At 40.8% G+C, this 16494-nt stretch overlaps 2 protein-coding genes across 3 annotated transcripts; one reads left to right on the top strand and one right to left on the bottom strand.

The window, feature by feature from the left end:
* Positions 1–21: 21 nt before the first annotated feature.
* Myo31df (Unconventional myosin ID) lies at positions 22–11208 on the bottom strand. Of its 2 annotated transcripts, none has more exons than XM_077419057.1 (15): positions 10869–11208; positions 6237–6343; positions 5915–6110; positions 5457–5676; positions 5133–5345; positions 4814–5017; positions 4531–4729; positions 4267–4436; positions 3936–4196; positions 3563–3807; positions 3122–3284; positions 2709–3041; positions 2357–2547; positions 2024–2272; positions 22–1827 (listed from the first exon to the last, which is right to left on the bottom strand). In XM_077419057.1, the coding sequence occupies exons 1-15, from the start codon at positions 10952–10954 to the stop codon at positions 1620–1622; spliced, it is 3045 nt and encodes a 1014-aa protein (XP_077275183.1). In that variant the 5' UTR covers positions 10955–11208; the 3' UTR covers positions 22–1619. The 2 variants fall into 2 exon arrangements, with proteins under 2 accessions (XP_077275183.1, XP_077275184.1); XM_077419058.1 differs by lacking the exon at positions 10869–11208 and adding an exon at positions 9527–9555.
* Positions 11209–11376: 168 nt separating this feature from the next.
* On the top strand, positions 11377–16420 carry LOC143904424 (uncharacterized). Its single transcript, XM_077419105.1, has 3 exons — positions 11377–12143; positions 14396–14723; positions 15020–16420. Exons 1-3 carry the CDS (start codon positions 11924–11926, stop codon positions 15102–15104), a joined length of 633 nt encoding a protein of 210 aa, XP_077275231.1. The 5' UTR covers positions 11377–11923; the 3' UTR covers positions 15105–16420.
* The last annotated feature ends 74 nt before the right edge of the window (positions 16421–16494 follow it).

Here is a 16494-nt window from a genome sequence, read left to right as displayed (position 1 = left end):
AACGTAAACGTACACAAGGAGTATAAAATGAAAATTCCACTTTATTTTCTAACAATGGCACATTTTTAACTTCACGATTACAATTGCCAATGGAAATGAAGTAAAATTCTGTTCGAATATATAAATAAAAGAAAATTAGCTCGTTTCTAATGAATGTTTTATAAATGCATAAATACCGGATTAACGGATTCTATGGCAATGTATAACAATTTCGCATGTTAATCGAAGTAATGTCGAAATAATCGTCAAATAATATATATTTTGATTAAGCTTGATCGTATGTATATATATATATATATATATATATATATATATATTCCTATACAGTCTCTAAATCTAAGTACACGGAAAGATCCAAAACTTTCTTTGGAAAAGGACACATTTAACTTTCGTTATATTTTGTATCGAGTTAGCAGGTACTACTGGTGTACGGTAATATATATTTAGTTTATATATATTTGTTTTATCGTACTGTGCTTTTTGTATTTATTTATGTAAAAAATCTTCAAAAATCTTTAAAAAAATATTTCGATCTAGTAGTAAGTAAAAGGCCACAATAAGCTTATTGGCACATTGCGGTTAATAAGAAACGTTCTGTATAATCACCGTAACACGTCGGTAGCACTTTCCTTTGAGAAAAGGACAACTCGATGACTTTCTATGAGTTAACGTTTAAGTTATCTCGTATAAATTACGCATTCACTGTTATACCCCCCCCCCCGGTGAAACTCACTTTCGTAGATTTCACGTCTCGTCCTCTCTCACGCCGCACATTTTACAAGCTAATAATATTAATATATTAAAGAGTATTTACATAGAAATGCGTCGTGGGCGCTATACCCGATGGAATATACCAGCGTACGGAAAGAATTTATCAAGTTTCTCGTATGCTTCACGCCACGCAAGTGAACTCGCATATGTCACGTGTATGTAATTAACTTGTACCGTCACATTTTTTTCTTTTTACATACTCTTGACATAAGTATATCTATTGTGCAGGCATCGCAGTTGACGAAATTTCAAACTTCTTAGGTCTACTAAGAAATACTAAAAAAATGTTAAAAAATAATTCTCCACTTTGAAATTATTGAAACGTAGAACAAGTACGAAAAATAACGAAGTTATAATGAGAAATTAGAAATTATAATGCTGTATAACATTATTGAAGAAAAATCAATGTTTTTAAAACGTGATTATAACGTTCTTGTCAAAATTTTTTTCACGGAAAGAAACCTGCGCTTGAATTTCCGGTCATATGTCTGCAATAATATATATGCCTATGATAATATATGCATAATATATTATATGTAACGAGAACTTGGACATTATATTTAATTTAAACGTTTGATTACGCAACAGATATACATAGACATTGCTCGAACTTTCAGCACAGTAAAATTCGCATTACATTGACATTCGTCATAACGTGATTAACATTACGTGAAAAATATGTAAAAACAAATGATTCAACTGGGAAAAACTTTCAAATGCGAACTCGGAGTACTGAATATTGTCTCATGAAATCGCTGAATGTAGAACAACCGCACGGCGGAACGTTTGACAAAAAATATATGTCTTTATAATACAGTCTCGAATAAGTCGTCGGACTTATAAACTGATCAATGCGGATTTATTACGAATCTTGTATTAACACCATCGATGATGCCCACCGACGGTGGAATGGCATAGATGATTTGATTACCGTCCTTCTTGAAGGTGGGCTCGATCAAGTCAGGCATCACTTCAATGTGCAATAATCTGCTCTTGTTGCCAAGCATGCATTTGAACTTCACATCCACTGTCACGTGTAGGTCGGCACCACGCAGCCTAACCAAGAAAAAAAGACTTTATTGCCAGATTCTTCAAATAAGATTGCAATTAAATAAAAAATGTACACCCTGAAATTCGCTTGAACCGTTCATCAAAATTTTCGGAGACCACGAACATTTTATACGGTATATATCTAGAGAACGCATTCGCATATTAGATATTGAGTTTTTATAATATTTTCGAGGCGACTTACTGATAGTATCGGTTGCTCAGCACGCCAACCAGCTCTCCGACCCTGTCGTCTTTGGCGATGATCGACAGAATGAAATCGTTTCCACGATTCGAGTGAATTGTGATAAGCTGATCCCTTCCAGGCGAAACGCTTAGGCCAGTGATCTCCGCTATCGGCATACCTTTCTTCATGTTCTTGAACTTGACGCCGTCGAGTTTATACACAGTATGTTCCGTCACCACCAAAACGCGATCCGCTGGTTTGTTGAACCTGTATTATTTCTTAGATTACCATATTTTATCACGCGATCATAATATCATTATTTATCACGAGATTATTGACAAAATGAAAAACCTGTTAGTCTTCCTAATAAATGCGCTGAACAGGACGGTCTTGAAGTGGTCGGTATTTCGTAGGTTGTTTATCGAAGAATTGAAAACGTCGCTTTGAGAATTCTCGTCCGGCTTGGACAGATAGTTTCCCTCCCAACGACGGTCTTGACCCCAGTAAGATCGCTTCGAACGCAACACGGCGCCCGCGGCCATCTGCAAATCAAATTCATGGTATAATTAGCGAATCGCATCGAGCTACCGATAATCTATTTTAACTGGCAGAAAGATCTTTATTAACTCTCCGATCTTCGATCTTTATTAGCTTTTTCAAGTTGCGGTAATAGAGATAGAATAAACGGCGAAAATTGCCATGCCTTTAATCGAAGTTGCGGCCAATCCTCCCGAGGAATCGCTCTGAGTATCATCCATGCCCACCACCTCCCGTACATATTTCTCAAAGCGGGCACCACGTGTCTCACGGCGAAATTTTCGCGCGGCCATGGTAAAGTCTTGCCGTAATTTCGCAGGTTCTTGGCGCCTTTGAACGTTCGCTCGAGTTGCTTGATGTACACGCGTCGTTTGTATCTTCTGTAATGCTCCATCAGCACTAATGCGGCCTTCATCTTTTTGTACTTTTGACGGCAAAGATATCCTCGCCATTGCTTTTGTAAGAGAATTACGACACCTGGTATTAAGTCGCTGCGCATCTGCGAACAAAATAATTAATCGATATTCACTGACTGTAAATATTGTCGCGATATATGAAATCCAGATTAGGCCAATTAACCTTTTCTAACGCAAATAAAGTCTGCGGCGAGCGAATGAATATCTTCGTGTGCCCGTACTTAACATCGTCCGAGAAATTCTTCTCATCCAACAATGTGCGTACGCCATCCATATCACTGTCGCCTCGATAGTTTGGCCATGTGTATTGTGATATCATTTTGTATCTGAAACCAAAAAATTAAATTTATTGTTATTTCCATAACTTTGCATTTAAAACACTTATAATTTAATCGTTCAATAGTTAAAAAAAAAATCATAAATCGTAAAGTTAAACGTCCACCTAATTCTCATTGCTCATTTTTTTCTAAACACATTATTTTTCTTTTATTTATTTTACTCTTATTAGTTCCTTTCATTCTTGTTCAATAATTATCCGATGATTATATCAATTCGAATAACCATTTTGTTATTTAATTTTACTGCATTCTAACAGATTCAATACCTTTTCAGAAATCTGTCGTATCGTTGTCTGTACACGAAACCAGCCCGTCTCACCAATATGTTCTCCACAAGTCCCAAGTATCTCACTTGATGGTTTACTCTCTCCTCGTCGAATACAACTGGAGACTTTACCTCGTTGGGTTTTATGCATCTGATATAAAAAGGTTCCTTACTCGCTAGATTCTTCACCAGTGCAATCATAGAATTGCGGAACATGGTGCCAGCAGTTAAAGGCCTCTTTGTCGTCTAAAATAAATAATGCGCAGATTTTTTTAGATACGATCTTTTTCAAATAATTGAAATCATGTATCTACATACAACATTAAAAATATGATTGTAATATGGTTCAACATATGTATGAGCGACCATCTTACCTTCAAAATGTTCTGGGCACCCTCAGGCCACATTTTGCTAATTACAGAATTTTTGCTTTGATAGAGAAGACGTTTGAAGTCTTGGAAGAGTGTGTCTTTGTTCTTGTCGAGGAAACCATTGATATTGTAAATCACATCGCCCGCATAATGTTTGATCTTAAATTGCGTTCTGTGTTCTAATTCTTTGTCCATCGGTTTTAATTGTCGAGAGCTGTAGTGTTTATGATTCACCAACTTCTTATCCATTGCGTCGAGAAGAATCTAGAAAAAGGCGTTTGTATTTTTCACAAGAGAATCTTCCGCTTAATAAAACTTTAGATCTTTCAACTACCTCATCGGTGACCTTCCCGACGTTGAGACAAGCTTCATCCATGATTGCTATCATCCCCTTGTGAGCTTGGTCGACCAAGTCGCAAATGATCCGATTGTTAAAGTATTCAATGTTTTGCCAAGCTATCCCTTCCTTCTGGTACTCTTCTTGCTCTTGTTTCAGAACCAATTCTGCGACAAAATAATGCTCGTAATTACGATTGTGAATCTTATGTCTCTCAATCCGACGTATTCCCGCGCATATTAAGCATCAAATTATACTCACCGATAAAAAGCTGTTGCAGCTTTTCGTTGCAATAATTGATGCAAAACTGCTCGAAGCTATTTATGTCAAAAATTTCGAAGCCGTAGATATCGAGCACGCCGATCAGCGTTCCGTATCTCTTCGTGTCGTCACTGTTATTTACGTTGATCGATCCATTGACGCGCGACACTATCCACGCGAACAATCGCTCGTATATAGCCTGAAAGATTCATAAAAATCTTTGTCAATACATGTTAATAAGATCATAGGAAACTCTATACGAAAATGAATAACTTGAACGTACTTTCGCTAATGCATCTCGGCCATATTCGGCTTCTATCAAAGTGTGAGTCTTCTGCATAACTTCTCCACCCGCCGCTATGACTCTCTGCGAGAGAGCAGTGCTTAGATCTTTCGAGTTGATGGAGAATAAGTTAGCGGTGTCATTTAAAGCACTGTTATTTCCGATTATAAGTTTGTCATCGTCCAGCCTGAAGGTGACGTTACCCTGTAGAGTAACAAAGACATAAATCACATGAAATCGCGTATGTAACTATATATTGTAGGGACAAATAAAGCATTAACGTTGAGAAACGCACTCTACTTTTATGTCAATTACCTACCAAATGTAAGATACCAGCGACGATATTCCATATGGTCTGCGTCTCGGCCGTGGAGAATCCGAGGGTAGACATGGCGGTGCAAACAGTTTTGTAGTCGCTTCTGTCGGAAGTAGTTGTCTTGTTATTGCTTCCATTGCCGATGAAGTAGTAAGCGGCTGGATCGCGGACCAAACGTAGTTTGTTCAATTCGGCCTCGCTGCAGCCGTTCAGTAACTAAAAAATTAAACATATTTTTGCTGTGGCATATTTGCAAGCGACTTATATTCCAATCTCGCGCGACGAGAAGTTTTAAGCGTGAAATTAGCGAGTGCGAGCGAACGGAACCTGATAGAAGCAGTGAAAGTTGCGTTCTCCCTTCTGCTGATAGACCACCCGCGATTTCTCGAGAAGGTAATTGGTCACGTGGCCGCCGATGGGGTCTCCCTTGAAATCGAAATTGATGTCCATGTACTTTCCGAAACGCGACGAGTTGTCATTTCTATTTGTTTTGGCGTTACCAAACGCCTCCAATATCGAGTTCGACTGAATTAGAATGTTCTTCACCCTGAAAAGATGCGCAATCGTTTTTATCACGCTTAGCCGCCCTATGGAATGAAAATATTTTCAGTATCATAATCAACGGAATCTCTATTTTACGTTAAGCGCTGCGCGATTGAGTAATACACGAGAGTTTCCAAAAATGCAGCGAACAGAACTTAATCTTATCGCTTATAGAGATTCGCGCTAGACAGATTAGATAGCGAAAGCTGATACTAATTGCCATTCCAATCGGCAACGTGTACCTCTCGATTTCCTGCTGGCCGCTGAGATTGGTCACGGCGGCAATATATTTCATTATAATTTTGCTAGCTTCCGTTTTACCAGATCCCGACTCGCCGCTTATCACTATACAAGTGTCTCTGCCCTGTTGCTTCATCTCCTTATGTACCGCATCCGCGATCGCGAAAATGTGCGGTGGGTTCTCGAACAGTTCTCTCCCTGGAAATAATTTTTAAAGATAAGAGCATCGAAAATTATTTAAATGTGTACATACATTTTAATCGCCTCGATACCAGTCAAATATTCACCTCGAAGCGAAAATTATTAATATTTTTTCGATCGTACCTTTATACTTATTAATCTGGTCCCCATCGTAAATATTGGTGCTCCTGTAAGGGTTCACGCTCACACAGACCTCGCCGATGTACGTGTAAATCTTTCCCCCGTTAAATCTGCAACAAAATACAACAAGAATGATATATTAAGAAAAGATCGAGGAAAAGATGTAAGGTAGAATTAATTAAAATAAATCCAAGTTAGGGTTTTCTAAGCAATTTCATATTATTAAAATGAAATCTTGATAAAAATATTCTACAGGAAACCAAGTACAACGTAACCAGTCTTATATTCTATGTATGCAAGCCGCAAAACTCGATAAAGTACTCAGTTTCCTTGGAAGGGAACTGTTCGTTGGTTCGTAATAAATAGTTTTACGGTTCCGTGGAAATTATAGACATTCGATATCCACGAAAACGAAAGATAAGTGTTATCGGCCGTACTTTGGGATTAGTGAAGCATAATGACTCACTTGTCGTTACTTCGGTGACAATTGCGCGCTCGCTAGTGCAAATAATTATATTTCTACACGCAGAGAGAAGTTTAAAACGATATATTTCATGTACGAGAACGTTTTAACGTTCTTCCAAATATATATCCGATATATTTAAAAAGAAGCGCTGTATTCTGACAAATTAAAGAAATACAAATCCAGATAAAATCCCTTTATAATAATTATTATATCGCATTATTCATATCATTGACCATTATGAGGCTGAATTTCGTGGAAATGACGCAAGCGCAATCCGAAAACTATGCAACGACTCGAGGATGACGATGACTCATCGCCGGCACGAGCCCCGATAAGGATTACACGAGACGCATATAGGTATTCGTCGCGTGTATCCGAGGATACGCGTCTTCGAACGCTCATTTTCTCGTCGAGCATTTACCGCTAAACGAGCTTGTCCCTCGTGTGTTCCTCGTTTCGCGTCAGCGTCGCGGATGACATGAGTCGTCGTCTGAAATGATGACATATAAATCGCGGTAAGAATAAAACGTTGACCTCCTATGTAGCAGCTCAATCGTGGATAATCAGTCCGTATTGTACTTATTTTTAAAGGGAAAAACTGAAGGTTTGAATATATATATATATATATAACAGTTCAAAATATTAAATTAATAGAGACAGCTTACAGCAAGCCAACGTTAAAGAACGAGCCGAGAGTGCCGCGACTCTTTCTTATTTAATTGTTATATATCCTTTCTGAATTATACTGCAACTAATTATTTGTTATCACAATATAATCATTTGAGAGACTTCTAATTCCGAATCTTTCTCTTAGTGAAACCGTTAAAGCTGCCGAGAAAAAATAATCACGTTTTACATTAAAAAAAATTTCATAGATGCTGCTCCTGAAGAAAAGAGATTCTTTTTTATCACGAGCATGATTCGGACACACAGTCACGCTTAAAGTTAAATAAAAGTAAGAACTTTACGTACGTTTTCCCGATACGTTCTTTCGCTTCTTATTTCTCGTGAAAGTTGCAGTTTAGCGAACGGTCGAAGTATCAGTGATTTTGTCGAACCGTGGAGGAAAAAATAACGGGCAAACCCGTTTTCTAGTGAAGCGAGTATAGTACGACACGCGACACAAGGTATCAGAATCGTTCGAAAAGATATGAGCTTAGTCTACGGTTGCGACACAAAATGAAGCTGATTATGACAGTACCGCCAGAAAATATTTTCCAATCGGATTACTCGATTAACGATATAACGCGATATAACGTTAAACAAGAATGCTCAGTGCTTAATTTACTTGCATTATAATTTTGAAAAAAAATCTCGTTTTCCTTTTTATCTAATTCAGATCTTTCAAACCGTAATTGAAAGTTTTAAGTCTATCGTTAAAAATTAAATATTTTATATTACATATTCCTCACGTTAACTTTAGCCGCTTTTAGATAATTATAATTGCTAATATATACCTAATCGGATATGTTCGTCTAAGTGATCGAGCCCTATAATCGAACACTTATCAAACTTATTCAATAGATATTTCTACATAATTAAACCTGCTTAATTTGATTCAATCTAACGTGCAGATTTATTCGAGAGATTTCACGTAACATGTCTATCCCAGTGTAATACGATGAATCAGAGCGCGCGGCGTATAATTCATTTTCACTCATGAATATACGCCTTCGAAGAAATATGCGTCACGCATCGTGTATTATTGACCTTCGGGTGCTATGAGCGAATTACATCGAATCTCAATCTATAGCGTAGATATTTTACAAGTAAAAATATGCAATTTATATTCAGCGTTTTGTAAAACTGGCTTGCGCGAAAGAGACGCGACATTTTCATACATATTGAACAGATATTCGAAATATAATTACAGATATTGGAATTTGGAAACATTGTAACATTTTTTGGTACTACACAAAGTTGTTTTCAATTTCTTACAATTATAACAAGGTCCTAAGCTGTTGACTTGCCGTAATTGCGACGAGAATATACGGGATTAACGACCGCTTTATCTCAAATTGTGCTACTTGTCTCTGGTCTCTGTGCGTGCGCGATTTCGTCGCGGATGTGCGTAAAAACGCGCGTATATAGTTGCGCGAGTCTTTATCCGCAAAACGATACACCCGCGTAACCGCGCGGCAGGTATAATATCGTTGCTTCCGTCAGTTCGGTTGCTCACAATGCGATATTCAATTCCGTGCCCCCCCGCGATGTAAACGATATCGCATAGTGAATCGGAGTAGTTTCCCTGACGCGTTCCTTTTTGCGACGCGAAGCGACGATTTTCTTCGTGACTCGTCTGTTTTTGAGCATACCAGCTTGTCACGTCTTTAGAAACCGTTCGCGCGGATAATTATAATTTGGCTGGCAATCGTGCGACAGAAGAAAGATCCGTTTACGAAGAGACGATCGACCGAATTGTCATCTAATCTTTGGAAACAATTCGGGCAACTTTGCAGTTGGAAGATGGAATAAAAATCCGAAGAGACGATCGCCTACTTGAATATTAACTAACAGTTTGTTAAGTTTGTCCATTCTAGAGATTCTTAGAGCTTAGCGAAATACGCTCCTCGACGTTAAATATCTCTACAACCGAGCGTTAAATTTTCGTTGAATGAGAAGTTAATAACTGGAACTTCAGCTCAGCGAAAGAGAAAGATGCGTTTATGACTGTCTGTGCGACAGGACAGATTGCAACAACATGGTTTCGGTTAACTAAGTTAATGTGCTAATCGCCGTTTTTAATTCTCTATATTACAGCTCCGTCCGCGAAGATACAAGGAAGACGAATTAGCTGCGATTAACGTCGATTAACGGCCGATCGCACCTTATTGCCGTCATCTGGAATCCGACTGGAGCCGTGGTCTGCTGCCGCAACCCAAGTCGTTATTCGTCGTCTATTTACAGCCTCGCTTGTAATACATACACGCGGAAAAGTAACATCCAGTTAAGTTATAATTAGTGTCGATGTAACCGTCCTGGGAAAAGTTGTCACTGTGAATTGTGACGTGAAAACGAAACATGGATAATAGATAGTAAGGAGTAAATTATACATATACTTCCAAGATTTAGTTTTCCGATATACGTACGCGTGCGTGCATATCGCGATTATATCGCTCGAATTAGCAAAATATATCCTCCAAATGAATTTCACGATTTTCCAAAGAAAAAACGCACGTTTTGTCCTTTCGCCAGCCTTAAAAGAAGAATGTCATTCAAAATAAAATAAATTCGAAAGAAAATATGACGAAAGGTTTCCTAAGCTTCAATTCATTTCTCATTTGGGAAATAAAAAGTCCCAAAACAATCTACGTTTATATATTTTCTTTTTTTATTTCAAATTCTGGACTGAGCCAACTACCAAATATATGTGAGCAAGAATCGCTTCGTATAATGGCGTACTTATAATGATATCCTCTGTTGTTTTCAATTCTCCAAGAATGGAAATATATATTATCTTTGCATTTTCTTCGTCGTGCTTGGAACCTTTTGGCGCCCGACTCTCGCAAAAAACGTAGGCCAGAATTAACTGGTCAAGGCTGTCCGGTGGAAACGACCTCGGACTCGGACTCGGACGTCTTCCCGTACGTTAGCGGGTCAAGTTCAAGATACATTAGGAACTTAATATTCGAGGTACCTGAAAGACACGAAAGGAAGGAGAGAGAGAGAAAGAGAGAGAGAGAAACGGAGGGAATAACAAGATATGTTACTTCATTCTCCTCTCTTATCTCTATATGAAGTCATTCTATTGCCTCACGCGCGTATATATATCTTCACTTTCATTAATAAATACATACCTACACGTATTTATCAGAGTTCACAGCTCCCGTTTCTCGAAAGAAAAATGAAAACTCGATAAAAATTTCAACGTCAACATTTCCAGAACGGTTTTCCCTTCGGTTCGCAGAGAATGCAGAAAGGTGAACGTAAACCCTTCGCTGTATATCTCTATAGGCGACCACCTGCCGACGCGCAGGCCACACCCTCTCGCGGATATAGCGGCGAACCGAGAGGTGGTCGCAATACTCGCAATCGCGCTCGGCGCTCCCCGCCGTCCACCTGTCAGGAATCGCGTCCGCGATCTCTGCAATTCAACGAGTTTTGGAATACGGAGTACGGATCGCCCGGTACTCCGATTACTCCGAGGGATAAGAATGGCGTGTACGCACCTGATCTTGAGGTTCTCCACCACGCGCTCAACCGTGATTTCATCCAGCAACACGAAGTCGCCGATGTCGACGTCGTGGCTCGCCATCTCCGTCTCGCTCGTTCCCTCGTCTTCGCGGCACGGCGCAGCACGGCACGCGCGCAACGCTCACGATCGTAATAACCGCACACCGCGCACTTGTGTCAACCACCCACGTGCTACCACCGCGCGCGACCGATCCGCGCGCACTGACGTGAGTGCGGTGAGTGACGAGTGACGATTGGCTCCCACCGCACGACGCACGGTCCCGCGATCCGCGCGCGCGTCCCACCGTCGGCCAACTTCGCTATCTCGCGCGACGCGAGCAGCGAATGCGGTCATCTTCGGACTTCGACGGCGGCCCGGCCCTCTGGCCCTCTGCCGCTTTCCGCCTCCCCCCCGCCGCGCTCGGTCGATGACGGTGCGCGGTAGGGCCGTATGTATACATACGACAAAATGTTGGGACAAAATCAGGATTGCCGACGAAGCCATTTTCGCGTCTAGCCTCTTCGATAACTTAACTGGCGACCAATTCACCCGATGGAATCGCAAGGATTTCTACGATTCATCCACGTTCATCTTCCTTATTTTCAAACGTCGAGCAACAAGTTTAAAGAAACTGACAATTCCATGTAATAAAATAATGCGGGCGTCGCTCGACGAGTTAATCGGAATCTAGTCAAAGTCGATCGCTTTCGCGGACGCGCTACCGTGTGTTTTTCCTTTCTTTTCTTTTTCTCTCTCGGTCATGACTCGCGGCGCCGGTGCACGGTACGCGGTGTGCGGTGTACGCCCCTGACGCGCGGAAGAGACGGACGGCGCGTGCGCACTGCGCACTCGCGCACGCCCGCGCCCGCGCTTGTCTCACCTTTATTTTTGGAAGCGACTGGCGGCAGTGGCGGCTGTCACAGAGTTGTCGGTTGTCGGTTGTCGGTTGTCGGTTGTTGAGGACGCGCTCGGAGCTCGGACGTGCGTGTGTATGCGCGCGTGCCCGTGCCCGACCGATCGCAAATCACGTCAATCACGAGGACACGAGCGATGTCAACGCGAACGACAACGATGACGACGAGGACGACGACGTTCGAGCCGACGATCGGCTCGTCGCTGCTGACGAACGGCGACAGCAGCCTCGCCGAGAGCCGGAAAGCCACGCCGGCGAGACTCTGGACGAAGGTACGCGTCGACGAGTGGACGTTCAGCCTGTCGCTCTTCGCGTTCTCGCTCGCCATCGTCCTGGGCAAGCTGTACGTGAATTATGGTAAGCTGGTAAGGTGAAGGATGGAACGGGCGAGTCGCCTCTCTCCCCGGCGCGGCGTCTCGTCCTCCCGATTTCCTTCGTTTCCTCCACCTCCCGAGACTCGGACGATCGCGAGCCTCCGCGCATCGATAACCTCTCAGTTGAGGTTAGACGCCCATTTAAACACAAATCGCATTCTGTTTTGATTCTGTTGAAAGGGACGTTCCCGGCGATCTGAATCGCCTCCACGACGAGAATCGTTGTCGCGCGAACCGACGGTAGAGACCGGTTGCCGCGCCCGGCGCCGGTAGGACGGTATAGGCGCCGTTCTCCGTCGGACGCGCAAGTTTTTATTTTGGTAACGTTGGAAGCCCGGGATTGCCGACGATGCGAATCCGTCTCGAGGAAGCCCACGCCGACGCTTTAGATTTTCATTTTGTTTGCCTTCCGTTTTGTTACACGTCGAGGAAGAGAGCGACGCGAGCTCCGATGGAAAAATTAGCGCCCGCTTTACAGTTGCCGCGACTATATTTTCTGTACCACCTGCGTTGTGTTAGACGTGTTCTTTTCAGTTACGCTTTCTACGTTCACCTCCGCTCTTTCCCCGGCTTTTGCAACGTTAACATATAATTGATTTCGTAGAAGAGGAGAGGTAGGTAGAAATGCGTGGCTGAAAAAAACAGATCTAACATATGTCGATGATAATTTATCCAGGCGATTTCATTTAAGTTGCTCTGCGTTCTAATTCTTATTTATTATCAACGAATCCGTACTTTGAATTATTTGTATTATTTTAACCGCTGATGCTTTCCGATTTTTGTAATATTAACCGCCATAAGAGGCTGGAACCTAACAATAATCGCTTGTTCGTTTATATGTTAATTTTACAAATTGTGTATCGCTACGAATCAGCGTTCCGTGAGTTCCGTCCCCTTTCTAGGATAGATCCTGAAAGTCGGACGATCCCATCCCCGCGTCGCTATTGTTTTCGATAAACGAATATTTCCCTCGCAAAAATTAACAATTTTGTGAGCTTTATTCCCGAGAGATGGAATCGCATAGGTGAAATAGAGACGTCTGATACATGATTATAGCTCGGCAGTAATTTATCCAGGCAGTCGTTCGTCAAATTCGCTCCGCGTTCTAATTATTATTTGTTATCGACACATTTTTTTGTATTTATTGAATTATTTATGTAATATTAACCACCTGTGCGCGCTTTTTGTAAAGCGAAAACCTAACGCGGTCCGCAAGTCGTCTGTTGGTTTATATTAATTTTACACATTTGTACCGTTATGTGAATCAATGTTCCATCGCACATTCTTAGGATACCTGCAAAGCCGGACGATTCTCGTCGCTAAGTACTGACTTCAATAAATGAATTGTTCTTTATCGCAAAAATTCACACGAGATTCCGTTATATTCCTCTCGGAAAATACATCAATATCGTGCGTTGCATCGAGAGACGAAGAGATAACCGACGATTACCTACCTGCGTCTCCGAGGACTTTAGAAATGCGCGACACGCGAACTCGCGTTAAAATGCACACGTCGCGCACATGCGGCCTGCATTCTTCGGTTATATTTTTAACGCCGCGTGACCTATTTCTGTTACGAGATACATCTTTCCGCGGGCAACGCGAGTTCTTCGAATCCTCTCCAGCCTCCTCGCCAGCGCGCGTTTGTTACGCGACATCTCTGCGTCGCCCGTGACCGAATTTGTCAAGGCCGTGTTGTCGCTCGAAAAGTATGATACGTGCTTGACTAGATACAAAAAAGAAGGAGATATCTAGCTAAAGACGAACAACGGGAAAGAGAGAACTTTTTTTTTTATCTTATCATTTAATTAAATCAATTACTTTTACGGTAAACTTGGAAGATTGCGCGCGTATTAAGGTATAATACGAGTATGGTATAACATAGTCTTAATATAATATATATCTGATATCTCAATATTAAAAATGATAATTCTATTTTATGTAAAATAGAGATGGTTTCTCTCTCTTCACAAATTAATATATATTCTATCAATGTTGCAACTCGAAAGAGAGTTGAATGGCTCGCTTAGAACAAGGTAGAAGATTATTCATTAACGTATAAAAGCATTCCAACATTTAGAATGATAAATGATTTTGTTTAAAATAAATGTTTTCTTTGCCCCACAAATGAATGTAATCTTGTAATATCTATAAAAGCTCTACTCAACCTCTCTCTTTCTCTTTCTTTCTAGAGATTTATGTGGCTGATATGAGTTTCTCATGCTCTGCCCTTAGGAAAGCCTTTGTCATGGCAAATCGGCGATCGATACTCGTTGCCGTCGGTGGCAACGTTCACTCAAATGTACGAAACGATACCGAGTATGTCCATTTTACCGAAATTTGACGTGAAACAATTGGATAGCGAGAGACTCTTGAATGCCGGTAATCGGTACGCGGAGACAACCGCTCATATGCTGGTCACGTTTTACGGGAAATACGGGTGGCTGTTGAAAGCAACGATGAGCGGACTTGTGATAACGGGTTTCAGTTGGTTCATCCTTTACAAGGACAGCAGTATACCCGGTGTCAATCCACCGTCTCCCTTCAGCCCTTCCAGACAGAGGTAAAATCTTGGTTTCTATTTAATTACGATATCTGTCCTATATTTAGCTATAGTTCCATACGAGTATCGTGCTTTAGAAAGTTAAACTATTCGCAAATGGAAGGCATTTTTTTATTGTATCATACGTAATTGATAAGGGTGTATAAAAGTCTAATAAAAATATACCTTCTATTGCTCATTGTAAATCTATCGGGATAAGCGTAAAATAAATCTGATATTCATGTTGCTTGAAAAATAACTGCGGATATATATCGCAATTTACAACTGTTAATGTCGCTTATCGCACTATATTTCAGGATACGCGGAAGCTCGAGGATACAGATGAATTATTTAGTCGGTGTGCTAAATGGGATATTATGTTTCGTCTACATGTGTCTTTAATCGACGGAGACGTCGGCGTCGTCGGTTTTCGAAAGATGATTCTATTTTTTTTTCGTCTATTTATATTATTTATTTCACTTATTTATGTTGTCGCGGCGGCAGCAATGCGTTTATTTACGAGTGATCTTGATATTTTGTAGCTCTTTGTTGTGATTAACATAGTACGATATTACGCGCGTAACGTAACGCTTTCGTAAGTAGCTGTAATCTCTGAGTAAATCAAATGTCGCGAGAATGCATAGAGGTACGTTACCCAAAATGTAGAGGTACTTCAAACGATGCGACCCGCTCTGTTAGCACTCAAAGAATTTGTTCTGCTTCCGTATGTGCCAGTTACCAGTAGTCGTTACTGCTGACGGCACAATGTGCAGAAACTATAGAACCCAAGTGCGATTGCGCGGCACGCAACAACCAAAAACGTCAAAGTACAAAAGAGACCGTTGTTCCAGACCCTCTTCTCCAAATTTTACATAGTTATCTATTGCTAATATTTAAGACTGATCGATTATCCGAGACAAAAGGGCATATTTATTGTTAGACTAGAGTATAAGTGTTGCGAGGTACAATTTTACTTTGTACGCAGAATATATATATTTTTGGCATGCTTATATAAAAATAAGTATAACGCAGAAGCGTGAGGCTACGCGAGTAACTTATATTTATTAAGTTAATATATATAGTATATTTTTTTAACGCATTGTGTGTCCTGGATGTTACATGACACTTCTAAAAAAAAAGGAGAAATTAGGTAGCTAACGTGCCGAGAATATGTTGCGACGAAAAATGCGCACAGGAGGCACATTAACGTACATTTATACACTTAAATTGTTTTGACAAACAAGAGATTAAAAGTGAATACATATTACCACGTCGCGGCTCCACTCTCGCAGATATCAAGCTCAAAAAATTATGACCTTTAATTACAAACGTTTATAAACATTTATAAAACATTGTAAACACTTGCAAAAAATTGCAAAACATGGTTTCTAAATATTGGGGAACGCGAGAAGCGATGGTTACATTTCAAAAAGATAGAATAGGATGATTCCCAGAGGTTTATCATATGCGATAAGAGGCTCATCCTCTCCGGTCATCGCAGAATTAATGTTACAGAGATACGCTATAGAAGAATGTTTTATTTTTTAAACGACTAAACATAGGCAGGATTAAAAAAAAGAGAGTGTTCGTAATTTATAAGCTGCGCCTTATTGTAAACGTTATCGTTGTACGTGTACATATGCGGCGTACGTTTTCCCGTGCGGAATCTCCGCATTCGCGAGAACGGAATGCCATTCAATAAACGTTGAATCACAGAATCCGCGTGAACGCATGTTCCTTAACCCGTTCGAATGTCCCGCCCGACGGCGACGTGTTCGCGCAGGATGGTATA

The sequence above is a fragment of the Temnothorax americanus genome, unplaced genomic scaffold (genome assembly GCF_048541705.1).
Source record: "Temnothorax americanus isolate GAGA-0224 unplaced genomic scaffold, ASM4854170v1 Scaffold51, whole genome shotgun sequence".
In the NCBI taxonomy this organism is placed as follows: Eukaryota; Metazoa; Arthropoda; class Insecta; order Hymenoptera; family Formicidae; genus Temnothorax; species Temnothorax americanus.
Note: the sequence above shows the minus strand (reverse complement) of the source record. Positions and strands in the feature narration are given on the sequence as shown.